The sequence below is a fragment of the Rana temporaria genome, chromosome 3 (genome assembly GCF_905171775.1).
Source record: "Rana temporaria chromosome 3, aRanTem1.1, whole genome shotgun sequence".
Taxonomy (NCBI): Eukaryota; Metazoa; Chordata; class Amphibia; order Anura; family Ranidae; genus Rana; species Rana temporaria.
In genome coordinates this window covers 55,228,951-55,255,219 of record NC_053491.1, presented here as the reverse complement: position 1 = coordinate 55,255,219, position 26,269 = coordinate 55,228,951, and the positions used below count along the sequence as shown (strand labels likewise).

Genomic DNA, 26,269 nt, shown 5'->3' with positions numbered 1-26,269 from the left:
GTGGTTGATTTCCTTAACCAGGATTACATCGGATATGGCACTCCTTTTTTCCAGCAGACATGTATCAAATATTTTGAGATGCAACCTCAGTTTCAGTTGAAGCTGCTTGATGAAGGACATGTGTTTGTCCGAAACTGTGCAGTTACTTGTAAAACATGTATATGCATGAAGATTTAAAGTGGAGTTCCACCCATAAATAGAACATTACATCAGTAGTTTTAAAAAAATGTCATTAGTCCTTTACAAAAAAAATGTTTTTTTTAGATGCCTTCAAAGTGTTGTTGCTAGGCAGAATAGTTAATCTTCCCACTTCCTGCACCTAGGTGCTTATTGCTTCCTAACCTACACCGCACAGACTCCTGGGAATGTAGTGGGTGTAACTTTCCAGGAGTCTGTGCACTCCCCAGTCTCAAAGAATCATGTGACTTGGACAGCACAGGTGCTGAAACCTGATCTGACACTGCTTGTGCAGCACTGAGCATGTGCGAGATCTGCAAGGCTGAAATCCAGGAAGTCATACAGTCTGGCTTCATGATGCCCACACTTAAGATGGCCCCAGTCAATTTCTATTTTATAAAGTGTCTAAATGCTGCAACAACCTAACAAAACGGACCTTAGTTTACAGACTAACTTTACTAGAATACATTAAGCTTGTGTATTACAGGGGTATTTATATTTAAAAAGTGAAATTGTGGCCGGAACTCCGCTTTAAGTAAAGAAATTCCACTGAAACTGAAATTGCATCGCCTATTTTTTAGATAGAGATAGATATAGAATTATATATATTGATTGAGATTGATTGATATTATATATATAATGAATCGTTAGAGACAAGTTCCAAAACTATCTAAAATAGTTAGAACTTCACCTATCAGAATGGCTCAGCATTGCTGTCGGTATGTGCAGGTACCTGCACATTTTATTTTGTGTACACACATACACACGTGCATCTCAAAATGTTTTAATATCAAAAAGTTAATTTATTTCAGTAGTTCAAATTCAAAAAGTGAAACCCGTATATTATATAGATTCATCACACGATATATGTTAAGCACTTCTTTCTTTTAAATTTTGAGAATTATGGCTTACCTCTAGAGAAAACCCCAAATTCAGTATCTCAGAAAATTAGAATATTGTGAAAAAGTTCAATATTGTAGACTCATGGTGTCACACTCTAATCTGCTAAAAACACCTGTAAAATGTTTCCTGGGCCTTTAAATGGTCTCTCAGTCTGGTTCAGTAGGTTACACAATCATGGGGAAGACTGCTGGCTTGACTGTTGGACAGAAAAAAAGACATTGACACACTCCACAAGGAGGGTAAGTCACAAAGGGTCATTGCTAAAGAAGCTGGCTGTTCACAGAGTGCTGTATCCAAGCATATTAATGGAAAGCTGAGTGGAAGGAAAAAGTGTTTGTAGAAAAAAAGTTCACAAGCAACAGGGATAACCACAGCCTTGAGGATTGTGAAGCAAAGGACATTTAAGAATTTGTGGGAGATTCACTACAGCTGGTGTCAGTGCTTCAAGGATCCACCACACACACACACACACACACACACACACGTATCCAAGACATGGGCTACAACTAACACATTCCTTGTGTCAAGCCAGTCCTGAACCAGAGACCATGTCAGAAGCATTTTACCTGTGGGCTAAGGAGAAACAGGACTGGACTGTTGCTCAGTGGTCCAAAGTCCTCTTTAAAGCGCAACTCCACTTTTGATAAGAAAAAAAAAACATTTAGCTCTAGGTGATCTATAACCACCTTTGTTGCAGATTCCTAACTTTTGTTATTCTGAAGAAATTACTGTTTATTCCTCTATGCTAAATAGGTCTAATGGGAGTGGTTTTAGAATTATCAGTCAGCGATGCACCAGCAGGGCACTAATGAGGAACGCTGCTGAGCCTGCATCCCTTTAGCCGTGTTCCTATTGGGAGTATCATGTCATAAATTACATTTTTGTTGCAGGGGATGCCTGAAATCCGACTTGTATCTTAGGGCAGACTTCTGGGAAAAATCAGTGAGCCAATCACACAAGCAGAAAAATATGTTTCTGGGGGGCATTATGTGTAGCCATATTGCATTTTCAGAAAATTACACTGGCTGCAGATCGAAAAGGAAAGGTCATTCTTAATAACATTTAATTACAATATGACATTGCAATTGTATACGCTATATTATTTTTTCTTTATTTGGTATTTTTTTTAATACATTTTGCATTTCATTTGGAAATCAAGGTTCCAGAGTCTAGGAGGAAGAGTGGAGAGGCACAGAATTAAAGTTGCATGAGGTCCAATGTGAAGTTTCCACAGTCAGTGATGATTTGGGGAGCCATGTCATCTGCTATTGTCAGTCCACGGTGTTATCAAGTCCAAAGTCAGCGCAGCCCTCTACCAGGAAATTCTAAAGCACTCCCTGCTTCCCTCTGCTGACCAGCTTGGAGATGCCAATTAAATTTTCCAGCAGGACTTGGCACTTGCTTACACTGCCAAAAGTACCAATACCTGGTTTAATGATCATGGTATCACTGTGCTTGATTGGCCAGCAAACTTGCCTGACCTAAACCCCATAGAGAATCTGTGGTTTATTGTCAAGAGGAAGATGAGACCCCAGACCTAACAATGCAGACGAGCTGACGGCCGATATCAAAACGGCCTGGGCTTCCATAACGCCTCTGCAGTGCCATAAGTTGATCGCCTCCATGCAGCAATTCATGAAAAAGGAGCCCCGACCAAGTATTGAGTGCATACTATACTCTACATGGACATCGTTTTCAGTCAGCCAACATTTCTGTAATAAAATTCTCTTTTTTTGTATTGGTCTGCAATATTCAAATTTTCTGGATATATTGAATTACGCGTTTTCACCAACTGTAAGCCATAATCAAAATTAAAAGAAAGAAATGCCTGAAATATATCACTGTGTGATATGCACGTGTGTGCGTGTATATATTATACACACACACACACACACACAATTTCAGAACTTTTCCCACCTTTAATGTGACCTATAAACTGTACAACTCAATTAAAAAAAAAAACTGAAAGGGGGAGGGGGAATAAAAAAACTAAAATAAATGTGGTTGCATATTTTTGCACATCCTCTTATAACTGTTTAATTATGTACACAGCTACATCTCCAATCAATTCAAACTTATGTTAAATAGGAGTCAGTACACATCTGCCATCATTTAAAGTGCAGCTAATTAACCGCCAAAAAAAAAAAAAAAAACAGCTGTTATAGTAGGTCTTTCCTGACATTTTCTTAGTCGCTTCCAACAGCAAAAGCCACGGTCCGCAGAGAGCTTCCAAAGCATCAGAGGGATCTCATTGTTAAAAAGGTAGCAGTCAGGAGAAGGGTACAAAAGAATTTCCAAGGCATTAGATATACCATGGAACACAGTGAACACATCAAGTGGAGAAAATCTGGCACAACAGTGACATTACCAAGGAACTGGACATCTATTCAGAATTGCTGAAGAGACAAGAATAAAAAACTGGTCAAGGAGGCTGCCAAGAAGCCTACAGCAACATTAAAGAGGCTGCAAGAATATCTGTCAAGTACTGGCTGTGTGGTACATGTGATAACAATCGCCCGTATTCTTCATATGTCTGGGCTACAGGGTAAAGTGGCAAGACGAAAGCCTTTTCTTACCAAGAAAAACATCCAAGCCCGGATAAATTTTGCAAAAAACACATCTGAAGTCTCCCAAAGGCTTGTGGGGAAAACGTGTTATGATCTGATGACACCAAGGTTAAACTTTTTTGTCCATAATTCCAAAAGATATGTTTGGCGTAAAAACACTGCATGGTGGTGGCAGCATCATGCTTTGGGGCCGTTTTTCTTCAGGTGAAACAGGAGCCTTAGTCAAGGTAGAGGGAATTATGAACAGTTCCAAATACCAGTCAATATTGGCACAAAACCTTCAGGCTTCTGCTAGAAAGCTGAACTTCATCTTTCAGCACATCCAAATCAACAAAGGAATGGATTCACCAGAAGACTATTAAAGTTTTGGAATGGCCCAGCCAGAGCCCAGACCTGAATCCGATTGAAAATCTGTGGGGTGATCTGAAGAGGGCTGTGCACAGGAGATGCCCTCCCAATCTGATAGATTTGGAGTGTTTTTCCAAAGAAGAGTGGGCAAATATTGCCAAGTCAGGATGTGCCATGCTGATAGACTCCTACCCAAAGAGACTAAGCACTGTAATAAAATCAAAAAAGGTGCTTCAACAAAAGTATTAGTTTAAGAGTGTGCACACTTATGCAACCATATTTTAGTTTTTGATTTTTACTTCCCTCCACCTAAAAGATTGCAGTTTGTTGTACAGTTTATAGTTTACATTAAAAAGGTGGAAAAAGTTCTGAAATTATTTATCTTGGTCTCATTTTTTTTACATCACAGAAACCTGACATTTTAACAGGGGTGTGTAGACTTTTTATGGCCACTGTACATACATAACCACACAAAGACATACAGAGTCTCTTTAAGCCTTTACCTTTGAAAGGAATAATTGAGCTGGTGGGTCATTTAAAATAGCATGTACATTTATAAATCTTACAAATATAGATCCGAGCTGTGTAAATCTATAGATATATGGCTGCCAACACCAAGGTTTGATACACAAAATAAAAATTGTAGTGCCACCTATAATTGAACACTAATGAATCTAAAAGTTCAGTGCTATATCAAAAACAAAATATCCACTATAGATGGATGAACAAAAATAAATGCTCAACGAAAGCATAAATGGATCAGGAGATAAAAAATAAAATAAAAAAGTGCCATAAGCTCTTTCAGTGCAATAGTGAAGTTTATCAGCCACCAAATTCTTAAATCGCTCTAATCTTCCATATGCCAAAAAAAAACACATCAGCTACCACCTGCAAACTCACCCCATATATATGCTACAAGTAACTGCAGAATCAATAGCATATGTGGCAATAAGGATCCTTCCAGGATGTGCGTACCTACCAGCCTTACGTCTTCTCTATTCACTGGCACCCTCGCCCTGGAGACTAGGTGCTGACGTCACGCCGCTGCATGATCTCGGTCAGCAGCAGCCATCTATGTGACTTGGGTTGTTTAAGGTTTCATACTATTGTATCCAGAGATTTTACTAGAGTTACCACCAGATTTTGGTGCCAGTGAATAGAGGATATGTGAAGCTGATCTACACATCCTGGAATGATCTCATTGCCACATATGCTATTGATGCTGCGTGTAAATAGCAGCATATACAGTTGTGCTCATAAGTTTACATACCTTGGCAAACTTTATGATTTCTTGGCCATTTTTCAGAGAATATGAATGATAAAACACAATTTTTTTTCTTTAACTCATGGTTAGTGTTTGTCTGAAGCCATTTATTATCAATCAAAATGTGTTTACTCTTTTTAAATCATAGTCACAACAGGAACTACCCAAATTACCCTGATCAAAAGTTTACATACCCCAGTTCTTAATACGGTGTATTGCCCCCTTTAACATCAATGACAGCTTAAAGTCTTGTTTGGTATTTGTGGATGAGGCTCTTTATCTTCTCAGGTGGAAAAGCTGCCCATTCCTCTTGGCAAAAAGCCTCCAGTGCCTATAAATTCTTGGACTGTCTTGTATGAACTGCATGTTTGAGATCTCCCCAGAGTGGCTCAATGATATTGAGGTCAAGAGACCGAGATGGCCACTCCAGGACCTTCATTTATTCTGCTGTAGCCAATGACAGGTCAACTTGGCCTTGTGTTTTGGATCATTGTCATGTTGGAATGTCCAAGTACGTCCCATGCGCAGCTTCCTGGCTGATGAATGCAAATGTTCTTCCAGTATTTTTTGATAACATACTGCATTCATCTTGCCATCAATTTCGACCAAATTTCCTGTGCCTTTGTAGCTCACACATCCCAAAAACATCAGTGATCCACCTTCATGTTTCACAGTAGGAATGGTGTACCTTTTATCATAGGACTTGTTGACGTCTCTCCAAATGTAGAGTTTATGGTTGTGGCCAAAAAGATCAATTTTGGTCTCATCACTCCAAATGACTTTGTGCCAGAAGGTTTGAGGTTTGTCTCTCTGCTGTTTGGCATATTATAAGCGGTATACTTTGTGGCAATTGCGTAGTAATGTTTTTTTTCTGTCGACTTGACCATGCAGCCTTATTCTGCATCTTGAAACAGCCACACCACATGTTTTCAGAGAGTTCTGTATTTCACCTGAAGTTATTTGTGGGTTTTTCTTTGCACCCCAAACAACTTTCCTGGCTGGCAGTTTTGGCTGAAATTTTAGTTGGTCTACCTGACCGTGGTTTGGTTTCAACAGAACCCCTCATTTTCCACTTCTTGATTAGAGTTTGAACACTGCTGATTGGCATTCTCAATTCCTTGGATATCTTTTTATCCCTTTCCTATATTATACAGTTCAACTACCTTTTCCTGCAGATCCTTTGACAATTATTTTGCTTTCCCCATGACTCAGAATCCAGAAACGTCAGTGCAGCACTGGATGAAAGATGCAAGGGTCTGTCAGGAGTCCAGAAACTCATTGACCTTTTATATATACACACACACGTGCACCAATTACAAGCAAACAGATTACAGGTGAGGATGGTTACCTTTAATAGCCATTCAAACCCCTTTGTGTCAACTTGTGTGCATGTTATTAGGCCAAAATCACCAGGGTATGTAAACTTTTGATCAGGGTCATTTGGGTAGTTTATGTTGCCATTATAATTTAAAAAGAGTAAACACAGTCGATTGAAAATAAATGGCTTCAGCCAAACACTAACCATGAGTGAAAGAAAAGTTTTTGTTTTATCATTCATATTCTCTGAAAAATTACCAAAAAAATCTAATTCGGCCAGGGTATGTAAACTTATAAAAACAATTGTCAGATAGTGCAAGATTAGCAGAGTATAGACAACAATGGCCCATAAATACAGAATAGATACTTCTTGGTAAGGTAATAAATAGTCGTCCCTATTCCAGAGAAAAGTCAGTATGATCCAAGGCGCTTAGTGGCAGCAATCCCAAAGCAGAAGCAAGCTCTGAAACATGTATACAAAGAAAAACAAAGGATGCGCCAATCTAAGTGCAGTATAAAGAGAACTTTTCATAAAATAGAGTAAACAGACAGCCAAATGGCTACTCACAAATTGTATAAAATATCAGGCATATCTATGGCTTAGGTCTGTAGTCACTGTGGTGTCAGATAGGTCCTGGTCCTCAGCAAGGTTTTCAGGTCTTCAGTAAGCGGGGGAGCTGGTGGTAGAGCGTTCTAATGCCTGAGCAACCATAGGGAAGTGCAGGAAGCCGTACGGGACGGCGTGCGTCTCAGGGTGAACCGCAAACAGGATCAACGCACCGGAAGTGACGTGGCATACAGGAACAAACCAATCAGATCCGATTGGTTCGTTCCCGTACGCCACGTCACTTCCGGTGTTTTTCTTTATGTAAACTTATGATCACAACTGTATATGCGGTGAGTTTGCATGAAGGTGATGGCTGGTGTTTGCATCCTCACTGTCACACATGCTATTGATACTGTAGTTACCTGCAGCATATAGATTTGGCAAGTTTGTATTTCACAAGGTGGTGGTGGTTGGTGTCTTCCTTTGGCACATGGAAGGTAAAAGTGATTTTAAGATTTGGTGGCTGATAAACGTCACTATTGCACTGGAGGAGCTTATGGTGGGGTTTTTTGATTTTATCCATTGATCAATGTATGTATTTGTTGATCTATTTGTTCATTCATCTAAAGTAGATATTTTGTTTTTGATATTGCACTAAACATTTTGATTCATTAGCGTTTGATTATATAGGTGGCACTACACTTTTTAAGTATAAGCAATAACAACTTTTTAGGAAACAAACTGAGTTCACATAGTACATAACCTACTGGGCAAACATTCTCAGTGTAAAACATCACTAATAGATAAACATCACTAATAGCTAAAAAAAAAACAATAGTTAAAATTCAAAAAAACAGTACGTATATAAAAAAAGTGATATTTTACTATTTACCTTTTCAGATCTTTCTGAGGGGCCAGCTGCAACTTCAACCATGATGCTCTCACCATTCTGAATTTCACAACATCAAAAAAAATTAAATAGTTTTAGAATACCATTAATTAAAGTCAACAAAGTCAAAGCAATCAAGAGAACTATCCAGCAAACACTGCAAAAGACTACATTTATGCTCTGTTCACACCTAGGCGCTTTTGGGTGTTTTTCTGCTCTAAGCCTCAGCTCTAAAAATGCCCAGCAAGACAAAATTCAATTCATTTAAATGGCCCCTGTTCACATCTGAGCGTTCTGTCACCTAAAGCAATACACCCGCCGCTCAAAAAAGTACAGGAGCTCCTTTTGGCAGATTGCATTCTTTTACATTTACAACTTTTTGACCTGTACAAAAATCGCATTAAAAATAATGCGACTTTCTGCCTGAAAACAATACGCTCAGATGTAAACGGAGCCTTATTCTAATCAGAGTCTTGTTATCCACTACAGCCAGGTTTCAAAAGAGATTCTCAGAGCATCAGTGGGAATGTACATCTTTGGCGGCTGTGCCATATACACCGGTTTCCTCTCCGCTTCCTTAATCCCCAAATCATATTTGAATTTCCAAGGTAGCCGACAGAGCCTATGTACTTATATTTTGTTTTAATATCAAACTTTCTATATCTGAAAGGCAGCAAGCAGACTGCAGTGGATATTTCTGGGAGTTTGTCACCAGTATCACAAGAAGGGACTTCCAGATCAGAACATTTATGGCAAAATGGAGCAGAGCGGTTTGTTGCATTGCAGCAATGCCAGGATAAAAAAATAATAATGGAGCAGATAGGTTATGCACCCCAACCTTAGTATTTTACTTCTCATTTTAGCCCGTTTGCAAAAATGGCGTATTAAAACTGTTCTAACTCACATCACCTAATCCTCGATTATACTGCACTCAAAGTTTAAAGCATTTTGACAATGCCACTGTACTGCCAAATGCACTTGATAATGTTACTGCTCTCTCTCTTACTGTATATTGAATATTTTCTAATTAGCAGAATGAAATATGGAAAATTTGTTTTAATAAAATATTTAAGAGGATAAAAAGATTTTGTGTAATGTAGTGGTGGTAGCAAATACTCTAACTGGTAAAAGACAACTGGAAGATGGTCACCAGTATAATAGTGTCTGTTCTGATACAATCTATGTCAAACATATTGGGTGGAATTAGAGGCAGAGTAAACTGGTGTTTGTTTAGGGTCTCTCTGTGCCACCCACACCAGTTTCCATTTCAAAATGAAAAAGAAGTTGGGCAGGGTCCAAATCTAACAAAGACTGCATCAGTATTCAATATTAAAAACTGCCACAGATCCCTGCCAGGTTGGACCTGACAGCAGACCGCTCACATCCCTCTCTCTGATAATGCACAAGCCAAGCCTGCAGAGATAGGAACCGTCCTCCTCTTAGCCACACTCAGATGAATGGGGAGGCAGGCAGAGGGATTGGAGGATGCATTTCCAGCTGAACTCATCTGTGCTGTGCCTGTCAAACAGCACAAAACAGGGAGCAGATCGCTCCTAAATAACAAAAGGGTGTGCACCCCTTTTGGCAATTAGAAACAGCCTTTACTCCCTTGTTTCAGCTTAAAAGAGTGGTACAGGCACACAGCCTGCACAACTCTTTGTTAAAGGATAAGTTCACCTTTTGTAACATCTTACAAATCCACCGGCCCACGACAGCCCCCTCCCCATAACTTACCATTGTGACAGTGAGTGGGAGAACTTCTCTCCCTGCTCTCGGTCATGATCTGAAAAGTGGCTTTTCCAGGCCGCGTCATCCATGTACAGTGTAAATGGAAAACTACAAGGTCCGGCAGCCTTTGCGGACGTCGGCTTGTAGTTCTCAATGAAATACCACAGTGCTGTTGAGCTCTCTGGTAGTTTATTTATGCTTCCTGGTAGTGTGCAACTGCCTGGCTGTACGATGTATGGGGCAGACCACTTACACCCAGTATGTAATAGCCCTGCATTGCACCCATGATCTGCTGGTCGTGGGTGCAATGCTTTCCAGGATCCCCAAAAAAAAATAAAAGCACTTTTTTTTTACCTACTTTTTTTTTTTTTTTTTTAAAGGCTAACTTATCCTTTAAATTTCAAAAATATCCGAGTGCAGCGCTGCTCCTATGAATTCAATATGAATAATGGTAATATATTAAAGCAATACTGGGATTCACAAAAACACTATAAACAAAATCAATATGTACAACTATGTGCTGACACTAATCTAATCAGATAATCCAAAATACCAAAGAAACCTTTCCACAATTTAGAAAATCAGTGCTCCATCAGGTGAAGCCACTTCCGGATCGAAACCGGAAGTAGGTGAGGAACAGCATGCCTGGATGCATACAAGACAAAACAAACACCACATGAAACGGGAGTCTATTATTGTGTGCTTCATGCAGAACACCACAATCCGTATAGCAAGTCCATAATTAATAAATGGTGCAATAATCTTATAAAAACTGGATGTTTATTAAAAAAATATGCACTCGCATTTAACCCCATTGGAAGCCAGCCTGTGGTATAATGTAGTTTGCAAAAGATGCTGTTCCTCACCTACTTCCGGTTTCGATCCATACCGGAAGTACCGTCACGCAGTGGAGCTCTGAATTTCTGACTGTATAACGGTGTGTTTGGATCATCCAATTGGATTAGCGTCAGCACATAGTTATACATATTAATTTTGTTTTTAGGGTTTTGGTTAATTGCAATATTGCTTTAATATATCACAAGTATTCTTATTGCATCCATAAGAGCAGCGCTGCACTCAGATATTATTTATGTTTTGTTTAGATGTGGGAACACATTATTAGTGTTCGCAGCACCACCAAATATAGGGCAAAGGAGTGGTAGCACTTTGTTAATCCCCCGCCCATTGAAGTTAAAGTTTAATTCCACTTTTGCAGCCAAAATGGAGTTATAGCTACTTGAGATTTGTGACATCTTACATAGGATAACCTAAAAAAGAAAAAAAAATCCTTTAAAAATTGCTCCATCAAAATGTTTAAGAGGGGGCTGTGGGGTAATGCCCAACATGATTAATTCTATCTGTACTGTACTCCCAGCTCTATGTTATCAGTTTATTAGATTTGAACACTGTCTGCCCTAACAAAGGGTTACAAATTTAAAATTTTGCCTCCTGAATTGCATTGTTAGGGCTAGTTTACACTTGCTTCAAAACAAGGCTTCAGACACGCTTTGTTAAAGCTCTGAATGCCAGTCAAAGGTCCTGTCACTAAATAAAATGGTTAGCTCAGTCCTGTTTATACCTGCTTTTGCTTGGTGCTTCGATGAGGCTTCAAGCGAGCTTTGCCATAGACTTCTTTGGAGGCTTTGAAGACGCTTTGAAGCACCACTGAAGCTACATGGGGTATAGTGTTCAGAGAGCTTTAATAAAGCTTGTCTGAAGCCTTGTTTTGAAGAAAGTGTAAACTAGCCCTTGCTCACTGTAATTTACATATGCAGTTGTCACTGTGCCTCTTTTTAGGAAGGTCCAGCAACAGCCAAAGCTTGCAGATTTGTTTGTAAACAAACCTAATGTTAGGCACACAATCGAAAAATCAGCTGATTGTTTCCCGATCGCTAGTTGGTATCCCTGGCACAGTGTATGCTCCTTGATGTAGAATAGAAGTCGATTAACGTTCTCTCAGCACAGGCATGCCTGAGAACGTTAATGAACAGACTAGGTTTGTCAAAGTGTTAAATAGTTTGCATAGTATATATTCTCACAAATTGTTCTCATACCTTTGTGATGAATGGAGTTATAAACACAAAAAACACATCATATAAAAGAAGGAGTCCTAGAAGGATCACGCAGGCCTGAAAAACAGAAGTAGTGAATACATTGTAATTCAGCAATCACAAAGCCTTAAAACTTAGGTAGCCGTCATAAAGGGTCACTAAAACTAAATAAGACGTAGATATTTGTTGCTTAAAAAATATTTTTTATACATATACAGGGCTTGGACAAAAATGTGGAAACACTACATGATTTGCAGGTTTGAATTTTTTTTTTTGTGTTGAAAGCTGAAGCGGCGTCGCATTCTTTTGCTTCTGCTGTGTGATGAGACACTAAGCTAACAGGTGGGAAGCCTCACTTCCGTCATTCAGTGCACGCGCTGCTAATAATACAAAGTCATGTCAGAGCTTACGGAGTTTCAAAGAGGGCAAATAGTTGGTGCCTCTGTGACAGAAGTTGCCAATTTATTTGTGGTGTCACGAGGTACAGTATCAAAAGTTTATGACAGCATATACAGTTTCCGGGAAAACATCCTCCGATAAGCACAAGCGCGGTCCACATAGTCAATGTGACCGAAAGAGACAAAAAGGACATGGCACAGTATTGTGATCCGGAATAGGAAAACAACTGCGGAGCTCAAACTCCATCTTCTAAAGCATGTGTCCACAAAATCTGTGCCGAGGGAATGCTATAAGCAAAACATTTTCGGGCGAAGCTGCAATTGCCAAACCACTAAATTTATGCTCAGAAGAGGAGAGAGTGGTCCAACGCCCATAAAATCACAGTGTATCGATCAATGGAAGACTAATATGGTCCAAAGTGGAGGTGCATCGAATGGAAATTTTGGTGCCGAAACCAAAAATGTAGGATGAAAATCAGTTTTAGGGATTATATATGTGTGAAAAATAGTCTGCAGTCTCTAACCATCTCTTGCATCATGTCTGCAATCTCTTACTTAAGCACACTGCTAATGGTACTAGCAACATTTCCATTTGGTGCACCTCTAGCAGACATGATACAAGATATGGTCAGAGACTGCAGACATGATACAAGAAATGGTCAGAGACTGCATACATGGTGCAAGAGATGGTCAGAGACTGCATACATGGTACAAGAGATGGTCAGAGACTGCATACATGGTACAAGAGACGTGAAAGAAAGATTGAGAGATCTTATAATGGTTTGAAGGATGCTGGTGCATGGAGTTTAGGAAAACTCCATGCACCAGCATCCTTCAAACCATTCTAAGATTTAAGTATTGTGATTTGGAATAAAATTTACTTTTAGTATTCTATTGTTGTGCGCTTACCTCAGCGAACAGTCGCACATCTTTCAAAGTCCCATCACCATATGAGAGAGTGGTGATCTCTCAATCTTTCTTCTGTATATATTGTACAGAGATGTGGATGTGCTATGACTGCCCCTAGACCTGGTCTTACAACTTTATATGCATTATAGCACAAGAGATGGTCAGAGCCTGCCGACATGATACAAGAGCAGCCTCATTAGTGCCCATCAGATGCAGCCCCCCAGTGCCTGGTAGTGCCATATCACGCTGTGTCACGTAGCTGAATTTGAATCACAGGGCGGCTGCTGCAACAAGGATTCAATTTACCGGCATTGGATCAGTGTGCCGTCTATCACTAGAGCAGGTCAGGGAGGCAGGAGGTTGTTACAGCGGCCACCTGGTAATTCAAATCCAGCTCCGTGACACAGCGGGGGCTCTCTGCGCCAGGATGACACATGTGCGGCATCGGGGCGAACTGCTCCCTTTTTAGCTTCATTAGCAGCACTTTTTTCAGAAATTTCAGTGCACCTCTGGTCCAAAGAAAATCGAGCTTCACACTGTTCCCAACCATCGGTTGTGTTTACGTGTGGCAAACCCATTCCTGAGCTTACGACCAAGACTGTCTTGTGCCAACGGTAAAGCATGGTGGTGGCGGTGCAAACATATTCAGTAACAATTTGTTTTTTTTGACCTGGTGCTTCCATCATTTTTCCAACCCCTGTACATATATGGATAGAATGTTCTAAAGGACCATTAGAAATTGACAAATTGTATAGTGTTCACTTATCCTGTAAACTGTCTGGAATGTTTTATAAGTCAAAAGCAAAATTTTATTCCAAATATATTTTATCAAGATACAATTTTCTGAAACTCACAGGCTGACCATAGCATCAACAGATCTTTAGGCCACTGCAAAACACTTTACCTACAGTCATCAAGCAATCAATTTAAGAGAATGCTAGGAGGGAATTAACAAAACAATGAAACCGATGGCTACTAATTCCTGCTAACGTTTTCTAAAATTGTTACATATGCCTCTTGTTAGAAGACTTATGCAATTCCTATGCTCTTAAGCTCCATCTAGTGGCCAAAATGCTGTATTTTAACACTGCCCATAATAAAACATTAATTAAAAGGGTAAATTCACCTTTACAAAAAGACCTGGAGCACGGCAATCACCCGCACGGACACACTGGGTCGCCACTTCACCGGTTCGGGGCTTTGTAATCCCCCCGCTGCTCATCTTCAAAACATACCATACGTCAGGAAGTATGTTTAGGAGTATTCCAATCGGAAGCGAGGACGTGAGGCCGACTGGCCACTTTCCTCAAAATCCACATCGGCCTGGATGCCGGCCGAGGTTCGGAGATTTCCGTCGGCAAGTTTGCGCCTGCGCAGTCCTTAAAGGAACTTTCTCGTTAGCCGGAACCATATCGGCAGAGCAGATTGCGCAGGAACTTTCACGATAGCCGGAACCATATCGGCAGGATCACCGCACTCCAGGGTAGCATCAATAAACATTTTAACAGCAATTTGAACAGTTTGTTTTTTCCTGCCCATCGAGCGCTGGATTTTTGTGTTTATTGTATACTCCTGTGTTCCAGCTATGGTATCCGTGCAGCACTGGGTTCAGTGAAAATCTCCCCACAAATTTTTGTGCCCCCCCCCCCCCCCCCCCACCATTTTCCGGACTTGCCTCTGTTTAGCACTGGTGATTTTTTTTTTTTTTTTTTTACAGATTTTCTGTAAAAGTGAACATGAACTAAGGCTCCATTCACAGCTATGCAGTTTGGTTTTGAGCGTTTCTGCAGTGTTTTTTGCATTTTTGTACTGTGGTGTTGCACCGGTTTGCATTTTTATACTTTTTTGGGGCAGATTTGTTGTAGAGCAGATAAAAAAAAAAAAATGCAAATCACGGTAAAAGCATGCGTCAAGCTTTTCTGCAACTTCTCCATTGAAGTGTATTGAATAAAAAAAAAAGCAGTTTTGCATGTTAACAAGTCTGACCCTTTCCAAAAACACCAAGGCAAAAAAAAGAGATTTTTAATACAGCTTACCTGTAAAATCTTTTTCTTGGAGTACATCACGGGACACAGAGCGGCATTCATTACTATATGGGTTATATGGAGTACCTTCAGGTGTAGACACTGGCAATCTCAAACAGGAAATGCCCCTCCCTATATAACCCCCTCCCATAGGAGGAGTACCTCAGTTTTGTAGCAAGCAGTATGCCTCCCAAAATGGTCCTCAAAAAAGAGGGGTGGGAGCTCTGTGTCCCGTGATGTACTCCAAGAAAAAGATTTTACAGGTAAGCTGTATTAAAAATCTCTTTTTCTTTATCGTACATCACGGGACACAGAGCGGCATTCATTACTATATGGGATGTCCCAAAGCAATGCTTACAATGAGGGGAGGGAGAACATCTCCAAGACAAAAAGGATTTAATTTAGAGATATACTCAAATCATAATAAATCCAACTTAGTTGAGAAAAATAAAATTTTTAAATTTAACTCGAACAAGAGGAGCCCCCGGAATCCGAGGGTCTCAAACTGCAGCCTGCAGCACTGCCTGCCCGAAGGCAGTATCAGTATTCCTTCTTACGTCCAACTTGTAGAATTTTGTAAACGTGTGGACAGAAGACCAGGTTGCCGCCTTGCAAACTTGAGCCATAGAGATCTGGTGGTGTGCTGCCCAGGAGGCGCCCATGGCTCTAGTAGAATGAGCCTTTAATGATACTGGAGGAGGCAACCCTTTCAAGCCGTAGGCCTGAGTGATTAATTGCTTAATCCACCTAGAAATGGTGGACTTTGCAGCTGCCTGCCCCTTCTTGGGCCCATCCGGTAGAATGAACAGCACATCTGTCTTCCGGATCTTCTTTGTAGCTTTAAGATAGGCCTTCATGGCCCTGACAATATCCAAGGTATGCAGCAACCCTTCCTTTCTGGAAGTAGGTTTAGGGAAGAAGGATGGTAATACCAAATCCTGGTTTAGATGAAAACTGGATATAACCTTCGGTAGGAAGGAAGGATGAGGGCGGAGAACGACCTTGTCCTTATGAAAAATAAGATATGGTTCCTTACAGGATAAGGCTGCCAGCTCCGAAAAACTCTTCTTGCGGAAACTATGGCAACCAAAAATACTAACTTCCTTGTCAGTAGAACCAAAGGAATATCAGCCAACGGCTCAAACGGTTGTTTCTGTAAACTCGACAGAACAAGATTTAAATCCCACGGACAAAGCGGGGATTTAACTGGAGGTCTAATACGCAAGACCCCTTGAAGGAAGGTCTTAACCAGCGAGTGGGTGGCCAGCGGCCGCTGAAACCACACTGACAGAGCAGAAATCTGTCCTTTGATTGTGCTTAATGCCAATCCTTTATCCACTCCTAGCTGGAGAAAACTTAATACTCTATCGATGGTAAATTTGCGAGAAAGCCATCGCTTGGACTCACACCAGCCTACATAGGCCTTCCAGACCCTGTAATAAATCACCCTAGAGACCGGTTTCCTGGCTCTGATTAGGGTAGAGATTACTTTCTGAGACAGACCTCTACCCCTGAGAATCAGGGATTCAGCTTCCAGGCCGTCAAATTTAGATGCCGTAAGGCAGGGTGGAGGATCGGACCTTGCGATAGCAGGTCTGGCCGTAGAGGAAGAGTCCAAGGGTCTCCCACTACCATCCTTAAGATTAGTGAGTACCATGCCCTTCTGGGCCATGCTGGAGCTACCAGGATGACTGGTATGTGCTCCACCCGGATCCTGCGCAGCAGGCGGGGTAGTAACTGGAGCGGGGGAAACGCATAAAGAAGTTTGAACTGATGCCAAGGGCAAACCAACGCATCGGTTCCGCAGGCCATCGGATCCCTTGAGCGGGACATGAACCTGTCTAGTTTCTTGTTGAGTCTCGATGCCATGATATCCACGTCCGGCACTCCCCATCTTTGGCAGAGTGCTTGAAAGACTAGTGGATGCAGAGACCATTCCCCCGGCCATAGAGTCTGGCGGCTTAAGAAGTCCACCTGAAAGTTGTCCACTCCTGGAATGAATATTGCCGATATGCAGGGCACATGAGCCTCTGCCCATAGAAGAATCAAGCTCACCTCTCTCTGAGCGGCTTGACTCCTGGTTCCCCCTTGGTGATTTATGTATGCCACGGCCGTGGCATTGTCTGATTGAATTCTCACCGGGAACCCCTGCAATTTTGACGTCCAAGCCCTGAGGGCTAGTCGAGCAGCTCTGAGCTCCAAGATGTTGATGGGCAACTGCTTCTCTGGCTTTGCCCAAGTACCTTGGCGAGTGCAACCATCCAAAATTGCTCCCCAGCCCGTCAGGCTGGCGTCTGTGGTCACTATCTTCCAAGCCACTGGGCTGAAAGACCTCCCCTTCAGTAGATTCTGAGGGTCTAACCACCAACACAGACTTTGTCGGACTCTTGATGAGAGCGGCAACGGGATATCCAAGGCCTGTGGCCTTCTGCTCCATGCTGACAGGATGGCTGCCTGTAGATGCGAGTGTGGCTCTGGGCGTATGGTACCGCCTCGAATGTGGCCACCATCTTGCCTAGTAACCTCATACATAGGCGAATAGTCGGTTCTTTCTTGCTTAGAACCAGTAGGATTAATTCCTTGATGGCTTTTACCTTCCTCAGAGGTAGGAACACTCCTTGTTGTTCTGTGTCTAATCTCATGCCGAGATATTCCAACTGCTTTGTGGGCTGGAAAGCTGACTTTTCTCGATTTAGGACCCAGCCGAACCTCTCGAGGTATTGGACCGTGAGGGCCACTGCTCGCTCCAAGCCGGGGAGACGAGTGATCTATGACTAGGGAGGTCGTCTCCAGGTATGCTAGGATCGTGACCCCCTTGGATCCTTAGTTTGGCTAGGATTGGAGCTAGGACCTTCGTGAACACCCGGGGGGCCGTAGCCAACCCGAAGGGAAGCGCCACGAATTGGAAGTGACGCGAAGCCACCATGAAGCGTAGATATCTTTGATGTGGCTGATAAATTGGAACATGAAGGTAGGCATCCTTTATGTCTATGGACGCCATGAAGTCGTCCTTCTGGAGTGTGGCAGCTGCTGACCGCACGGATTCCATCCGAAATGAGCGGATCTTTAGATATGCATTTACCATCTTTAGGTCCAAAATTGGCCTGACATCTCCATTGGATTTTGGGATGATGAATAGGTTGGAGTAGAAACCCAGCCCCTGTTCCAGGACTGGTACCTCTACTATTACTTCCTGGGAAAGTAGATGATCTAATGCCGATCTTAATGCGGCTCCCTTTTCCGATCGTTTGGAATCCTCGACTTCTGGAAATGAGGAGGAGGAAACCTTAGGAAATCTAATTTGTAGCCTGTGGGCCACGGAAGACCGTACCCACTCGTCTGGAATGCTGGCTTCCCAAATCTCTGAAAAGAGTCGCAAGCCTTCCCCCCACCTTCGTGGGTGGGGGCGCCCCTTCATAAGGTTGGCTTGGGGGCTGGTTTTGCTGGTTTGCGAAACCACTGCCTTTTGCCTCTAACAGCCTGTCCTTGTGATCTGCTGTTGAAGCCGAAGTTGCTTTTGCAGGAGGCCGTCGATACTGCTTGGCATTAGAGGGCCCCTGCCCAGGGGAATACTGTCGTTTAAACGCAGGTCCCTGACCTTCTTCTTAGTTGGCAAGAGAGTACTCTTGCCGTTTGAAATGGTCTGAATGTATTATCTAGGTCTTCTCCGAAGAGTCGTCCTCCATGGAAGGGGAACCCTACCAGGAGCTTCTTGCATGGGGGCTCAGCCTCCCAGCTTTTTAACCATAAGAGTCTTCTCATATGGATAAGGGATAACGATAAACGTGACGCTTGCTGGATAGAACCTTGATTGCGTCTACCGTAAAACATATGGCCTTAGGGACATCCGAAAATTTTTCTGCCTGCTGGGCCGGAATAAGTTTAAGCATCTGCTTAAATTGATCCGATAATGCTTGAGCGACCCCAATCGCAGCCACAGCTGGCTGTACTACTGCCCCTGCAGTAGTGAAGGAGTTCTTAAGTAGTGCTTCCAAGCGCTTATCAACTGGATCCTTGAACACCTGTATGTTTTCTACAGGGCATGTTAACGATCTGTTAACACATGAGATGGCTGCGTCCACTGCAGGAGTAGCCCATCTTTTGGAAAATTTTTCTTCCATAGGATATAGGACAGAGAACCTTTTAGGTGGTAAGAAGATCTTATCTGGCTTTTCCAATCTTGGAACAAAATTCCCTCTAATAGAGGATGGATCGGAAACACAGGCATTGCTTTGAGGCGCCCTCAGTGAGCCCAAAGCTGAAACCGTCGATACCTGGAGATCCTGGTACTGGCAAGTTGAATGTCCTATGGACCAAGTCCGACAATCCTTGAATCCACCAGCTCTCCCCTCAGGGAGACTGCCCCAGACTCCTCTGTATCCGGGTCTTCGATCCCTGAACCTACTTGGTCCGTGTCCAAGAGGTCGTCCAATTCCCCTGAGGAAAGGACCTCCTCTTCTGAGGGTCCGCGCTCGGGCGACGGAGATCTATTCGCTTACTGCCCGCATAGCTGCGGATATCATTTTTCCCATGCTTTTCTGCATCTCTTTTAAAGAGGTGAGTAATACCTCCTCCGTGACCATCTTAGGGTTGGACTGACCCGCGTCAGCTCCAGCCCCAGATCCCGATGGCCCCAAGGCTCCCTGTAGGGAAAAACAGCGGCATACCATGGTACAATACCGAGGTACACCTGCTACCTATTGGTATTTGGAACTATAAAAGTTAATTCCCCCAAACAGGTGTTTGGGGGATAAAAAAATGCTTCCTCTCCCCTAGATGACTTTTTTTTTTTTTTTTTTTGTTTTTGTTTCAAATCCAGGAAAGAAAAAACATTCTGTCCCCCTGAGTAGTATTGCAAAGAAAAACTATGAGATGGAAAAGAAACAGCCTATTTCTAGGCTTGACAAAACAGTCCTCTGAAGACTGCAATATCCTTTCTGGCCACTGTGTGTCCTCGGCGCCCCGTGCTGCCGCTCTGGTCTTTCTCCTCAGTTCCAAAGTATTGATGGAACAAACAAGGAAGGGCCGCCCCTTCCTTTAAGCCACTGACCCCGCCCTTCCCCCCCAGCAACCTCAAACAGGAAATGCCCCTCCCGACAGGGGGAGGGGGGGGGGGATTTGGGAGGAAGGGACCTCTCTGTTCCAGCAAACTGCAGCCTGCAGCCTGGAACCATGAGGAGGTCAGCGTTTTGCCTGCTTGCAGGCTCTGAGGAGGAAGACTGAATGGAGCATCGCCTGGAGGCCTGCAGGTAAGCAAAGCTCTCTGAGCACACATATATTTTTATATAACACAGGCCCCACTCAATGCTTTTCCAACACTACAAGGGAGGTCACATCTTATGGGGAATAATACATAGAGAGCCATCCTATCTTTATGATATGTGACTAGTTTGCCAGATGCAGTGCATAACTTTAGGCATGTCCCCTGTGACCCCCCAGAAAAAAACCTGCTAAGAACCAAGTCCGCAAGTTTTCCCCTCACTTACCTGCTCCATGCCGCAGGACTTTGCCAAGCAAGAGGCCCAATCTTCCCCCATCTCCGTGGGGATGTCTAGACCTTCAGGCCCTGGGTTCCTATGAAGGATCCACTGTCCTGGGCCCATATAGCACCCTGGCAACAGAAAACTTTAGGTACGCAAAGGTTTCTAAGTTCTGGGCCCAGGGTCCAGCTCTCTAAAAAGAAAAGCATTATGGGCTATACCCAAGGGTTTGGGGTCCGGTTACTGACCACTTTAGCGCTGAGGCTTTTTTGGACAGAACCGGTAGCTCACCTAATCCCAAGGATGCGGAGGCAAGCTAAACCATGACTAACACCTAAGACACTGGCGTAAAAACTGAGGTACTCCTCCTATGGGAGGGGGTTATATAGGGAGGGGCATTTCCTGTTTGAGATTGCCAGTGTCTACACCTGAAGGTACTCCATATAACCCATATAGTAATGAATGCCGCTCTGTGTCCCGTGATGTACGATAAAGAAAATGCATTTATGTAAATGTGTTCTATAGGAACCCGTGTTAAAACGTCTATTTTAAGTCCATTTCATGATTTTAAATGGTTTTTAGAATGTTATAATAAATATTGGATTTTTATTCAATTGAGTAATTGCTTTCATTTTGGGGTTTACATGTGGCTACCAATTTAAAGTCCCTGTATCACTCTTAATTTTTTTCCCCGTTTTCAATGGTGCCACATTCTGAAATTTGCAGAAATGCAATCGAGTCATTGGTCTTGCCTTACCAAAGAAAGGCAAGCAACTTTTCGTTTAGGAAGCATAGTGATGCAGACTGATTTAAATATATTTAAGTGACTACTATCAAAAAAAAAAAAACCCCTTACCTTGAAATTTGGCATTCGCAGAGTTTTTATAAAATTGAGGCAGAATGCAATTCCCAGAAGATCTTGCAATATCCATATCCACCTGAAAACAGAAATCAACACGTTAACAGTTTTAAGGACCAAATTAGTGTTACCGAAAGCAAACCTAAACTTTGCACATTCTAGGAAAGGTAACAAGTTTGCTGCACACCAGGAGCCATAAACGGTCTATATTTACTGCCTCAGACTCCCCTACTGACCCAATCCCCTGTCAGAAAGTCTTGTATCCAGCGAAAAGAATACAAGAGAGGGGAAGGGGAGAGCGAGTGATACTATCCCTCAGTGTACACCAGTCAGTGTTCTATCAGAAAACCACTACCCTTCAGAAAAAGGGACGCTGCGAACAAAAACACGTATTGCGCATGCTCTATGCTTTCCAACATGGTTGCTATACGATTAGGTTTCCTAATCTGACAAAACATGAAGGCGGCAGCAGACATCTCGTTACACCCAGGCAAGTCTTAAATTTCACACTTATTTTAGCAGTTAACTCGTCTTATATACTGAAATAGACCATTTCACTGCGACCAAGTGAAATAGTCTATTTCTCTATATAATCAGTTTGGCGCTGAGCAGTGTGGGGTGTACCAAGATGGCCATCGCCACATGCCTGCAGACTTGTCGCTGCTTTTCAAATGCAACATGAGCAGTGTCACAGATTAAAAAATACTGTATTTTAGTATATAAGGCAAGTTTACTGCTAAAATAAGTGTGAAATTGAAGACTTGGCTGAGTGTAACAAAATGTCCGCTGCTGCCTTCTTGTTCTGTCAGATTAGGAAACCTATTGGAACACACAGTGGCCATGTAAGAACGCATGGCGCATGTGCAGCAAGCATTTTTTTAGCTTGGAAAGTCACTTCCGTTACATTTTCTGATGGGCAGCGGTATTCTGACAGACAACGGAACCGTCAGTCTGAGCGGTGGAAGCTCACAGCTAACAGTAAGTTTCCAGCATAATAAAAATGAAACATACTTAGCATCTCCAGCAACCTTACAGACACGTTTGGCAAATAATTGCATAAACTTCTCTGGACCATTCACACATCTATGAGGACACAGCCGCCTGTCACAATTTGACAGTTGTGTGCATTTGGGGCTGCTCACTTCCACAGCCTGTTAGATTAGGACAGTCAGTCAATTCATGGTATAGGAGCTGCAGGGCCTGTGTAAATGAGGCCCCAGAAAAATACAAATCCTTCAGTGCTCCCTTCTGCCTCTTCAACAGCCAGAAGCATGCTTGCTCTTTTAAAAACAAGTGTGTGTTGAATGTACCATGCTCTGTATTTAAAAAGATTTCAGGGGGTTTCCGGGTTCAGCAGCACAATGCCTTTGTCACTGCGGTCTGTAAACACTCTCTACAACACATTGCTCAAGAGTACATAGTCCTTGTCACCGCTGTCACCACTCCCTCTTTATATGTACTATTCACTGTTTAACAGTACAGTGTACACGTCCCTTCTGTCTGTTACCACTTTCTTTACATAAGCCCAGTTTCACACCGGGCTGTGGGCGAGTTCAGCAGCCGCTTGTCAGCCCCGATTTCGTCCGCGATTACAGAGACATCCGTGCAGTTTCTACACAGATGTCAATGTAAATCGCGGGCTAAAATCGCGAAAAGTAGTACAGAAACTACTTTTTTTAAATCGGTGCAGTGCCGCACCGATTGGGACAGTGCATTTGCCGGCAAATTCCTCCGATTTCGCACCAGTGTGAATCAGGGCTTAAGCATAGAATATCTGCTGCCTATACAATAGTAAACACTGGTCAGCACCAGAATCCCTACACACATATGGACCAGCTACTGTTCAGCAAGCACCATGTCACAGCCACCAATTACAGTCACCATTTACTATTCAATTGTATCATCCAATCCTCTGCACCACATTATTCCTGTCACCGCTATCAAGATTTCTGTTAGAGATGAAATCCAGTGCCCAGCAGCATATTGTCCCTGCCACTGTCTGTCACAATTTTGGATAGTAAACACATAGCAGGTGGTTCCAACATTAGTTTTTTATAATATTTCAACCCTTTCTGCTCTTCTGTCTTTTCAGGAATGTTGCTCAGTAAAGGGTTATTCATGTCCTAGTTGAACGACCAAAACATTTATGCCCTGTACACACGATCGGAATTCCATTCAAGCTGTCTTGCATACACACTGTCAGACCAAAATTCTGACCGTCCAAAACGCGATGACGTAAAACACTACGACGAGCCGAGAAAATTTAAGTTCAATGCTTCCAAGCATGCGTTGCTTTGATTCTGAGCATGTGTGTTTTTTTCTCCGTCGAAGTTCCACAGAGACGATCGGAATTTCCGAATAAATTTTTTTTCGATGGAAAAAAACCCTAACATGTTCTGTTTCTAAACTCCGAGGGAAAAAAAAATCTGATGGGGCCCACACACGGTCGGAATATCCGATGAAAAAATTCCGTCTGACTCTTTATCGGAAATTCCGATCGTGTGTACAAAAGGCATAGGCTCCATGCACACTGGCTTAAAAAAAAAAATAGCTCATTCTACAGGAGTTGTGTTTTTCCTGTAGAATCGGCTCAGTGTTATCCTATGTGTATCCATGCACATTAGCATGATCTCTGGCATGTTTTAACCTCAACATTTAGAGGCAGGAGGAAAAAAACAAATGGTTTGCATTTCTGATTGGAGCTTTCTGGCAGACAAAAAAAAATAAAAATAAAAATAAACTCATATAAACTATGTACAAAAATGCTTTATATAAGCGATTTTTTTCTGCCAAAGGAAATTGGTGTTTTTTTTTATGCCCAGTGTGCATAGAGCCTTACAGACACCTGTTTTGTATCCCTTAACAACCCCCCCCACACACACACATACACACACAACCCCCTCCCCACACACACACACACACACACACACACACACACACACACACACACAAACCCCCTCCCCCCCACACACACACACAACCACTTCCCCAAAATCGCTACCAACTTCCCTTGCTTTTGGATTCATTGATCATTGTTTGCACTGACAACAAACTGCCTGTGACTCACTGGCGACATGCAATTCCTTTGAATTGACTGCTTCCAGCCTCCACCCACCTGCCGTTAAACATTTTCCCCCATTCTGATAATGTGGTTGCTGGGTGACTAAGCAATATCATGTGTATACTACACTGTATAACAAACTGTGGATTACAATTTGCAATGTGACCTCTACATATTTTAGGATTATAAAATTACAGTACTGTGCAAATGTTTTAGGCAGGAGTGAAGAAATGCTGTAAAGAAAGAATGCTTTCAAAAATATAGAATATGAATTGTTCATTTATAGCAAATTTACAAAATGCGAAAGGAGCGAACAGAAAAAAAATCCAAATGAAATCAAGATTTGGTGTAACCATCTTTGGCTTCAAACCAGCATCAATTCTTATGCCGCGTACAGACGGTCGTTTTTTGTGATGAAAAAAAACGACGTTTTAAAAACGTCATTTAAAAATGATCGTGTGTGGGCAAAACGTCGTTTTAAGTCTTCAAAAAAACGACCAAAAAAAAATTCGAACATGCTCGAATTTTTTGTGTCGTTTTTCAAAAACGTCGTTTTTGTTTCACAGAAATTGACCGTGTGTAGCAAAAAAACGACGTTTAAAAACGACGTTTTTACACCCGCGCATGCCTAGAAGCTAGTTATGAAGTGAGCTTCAATGGAAAAAAGTGGTGAAACGTAACCTCGCTTTGCTAGAGCATTGTGAAAAAAACAATGGTGTGTAGGCAACATCGTTTTTGAAAATGATGTTTCAAAAACGTCGTTTTATTTCACGATTTAAAACGTCGTTTTTTTTCCATCACAAAAAACGACCATCCTGTACGCGGCATTACACTCTTGCACAAAGTCAGGGATTGGGGCTTGTCGCGCGCCGCTGACATCCGATGCTCCATATACAAGCATGGAGCACCCGCTCAGGTCACCGAATAAACTGACAGGTGGATCTTTAAGGCCCCTTCACACGGGGCGGATCAGTGATGATCCACCCCATGAACCTCCGCTTGCTCAGCGTGTTCACCCGATCCGATGAGGAAGGAAAAATAGGGGTTTCCTCCGTCTGCAGAATCAGAGGAATGTGGAGAGAGCGAGATCGGGTGTCAGCGGAATGAACACCCGCGATCTCATAGGGACCAATGTATGTCCGTTTTTCATCCGCACACGGATGGGTGAAAAAGCGGACATACGCAGGTGTGAAAGGGGCCTTCTGCTGAATTCTGATGTTTTGAGGACACTATAAAGAGCCAGAGCACCCGTTTTGGATTCCATGTGCAATTCGCGGATCTGTTCCTTGCTTCCTTGGATTATATGAAGAGGACAGAAGGATTTGAGGCAAGCCTACACCCACAGAAAATCTATGGTTAGTTCTCCAAGATGTATAAAGAGACAGAGATTGCCGCTCCAGGCAGGTCTTGTTGGGTGCAAATCTCTTCTCAGGAATTGAGGGTGCTAGCAATGCACATGGAAAATAAGAACAAAAGATGGTCAGGACAGCCTCACTCCAATCCAACGTAACTTTAATGGAAAAAAATGGAAAAAGGGCACTACAAGTCACAGCAACGAAACCTAGGACAGCTGACGCGTTTCACACTAACTTCAGGGTTTACTCATAGCTGATGAGTAAACACTGAAGTTAGTGTGAAATGCGTCAGCTGTCATAGGTTTCGTTGTTGCTGTGACTTGTAGTGCCCGTTTCCAGTTTGTCCAAAGAGTGGTGACACCAAATATTGATTTGGATTTCCCTTCTGTTCA

The 26,269-nt window shown here is 42.5% G+C and overlaps 1 protein-coding gene across 2 annotated transcripts in view; it reads right to left on the bottom strand.

Annotated features, from left to right (window-relative positions):
• Positions 1–26,269, bottom strand: part of SPPL2A (signal peptide peptidase like 2A) — an 84,695-nt gene that overhangs the window by 18,888 nt on the left and 39,538 nt on the right. For both annotated transcript variants that reach the window (XM_040342593.1, XM_040342594.1), the window contains exons 9-11: positions 21,459–21,540; positions 11,795–11,869; positions 8,016–8,072 (exon numbers count right to left, since the gene is read on the bottom strand). In XM_040342593.1, coding sequence (XP_040198527.1) covers positions 8,016–8,072; positions 11,795–11,869; positions 21,459–21,540 — 214 coding nt within the window. The remainder of the gene's footprint in view (positions 1–8,015; positions 8,073–11,794; positions 11,870–21,458; positions 21,541–26,269) is intronic.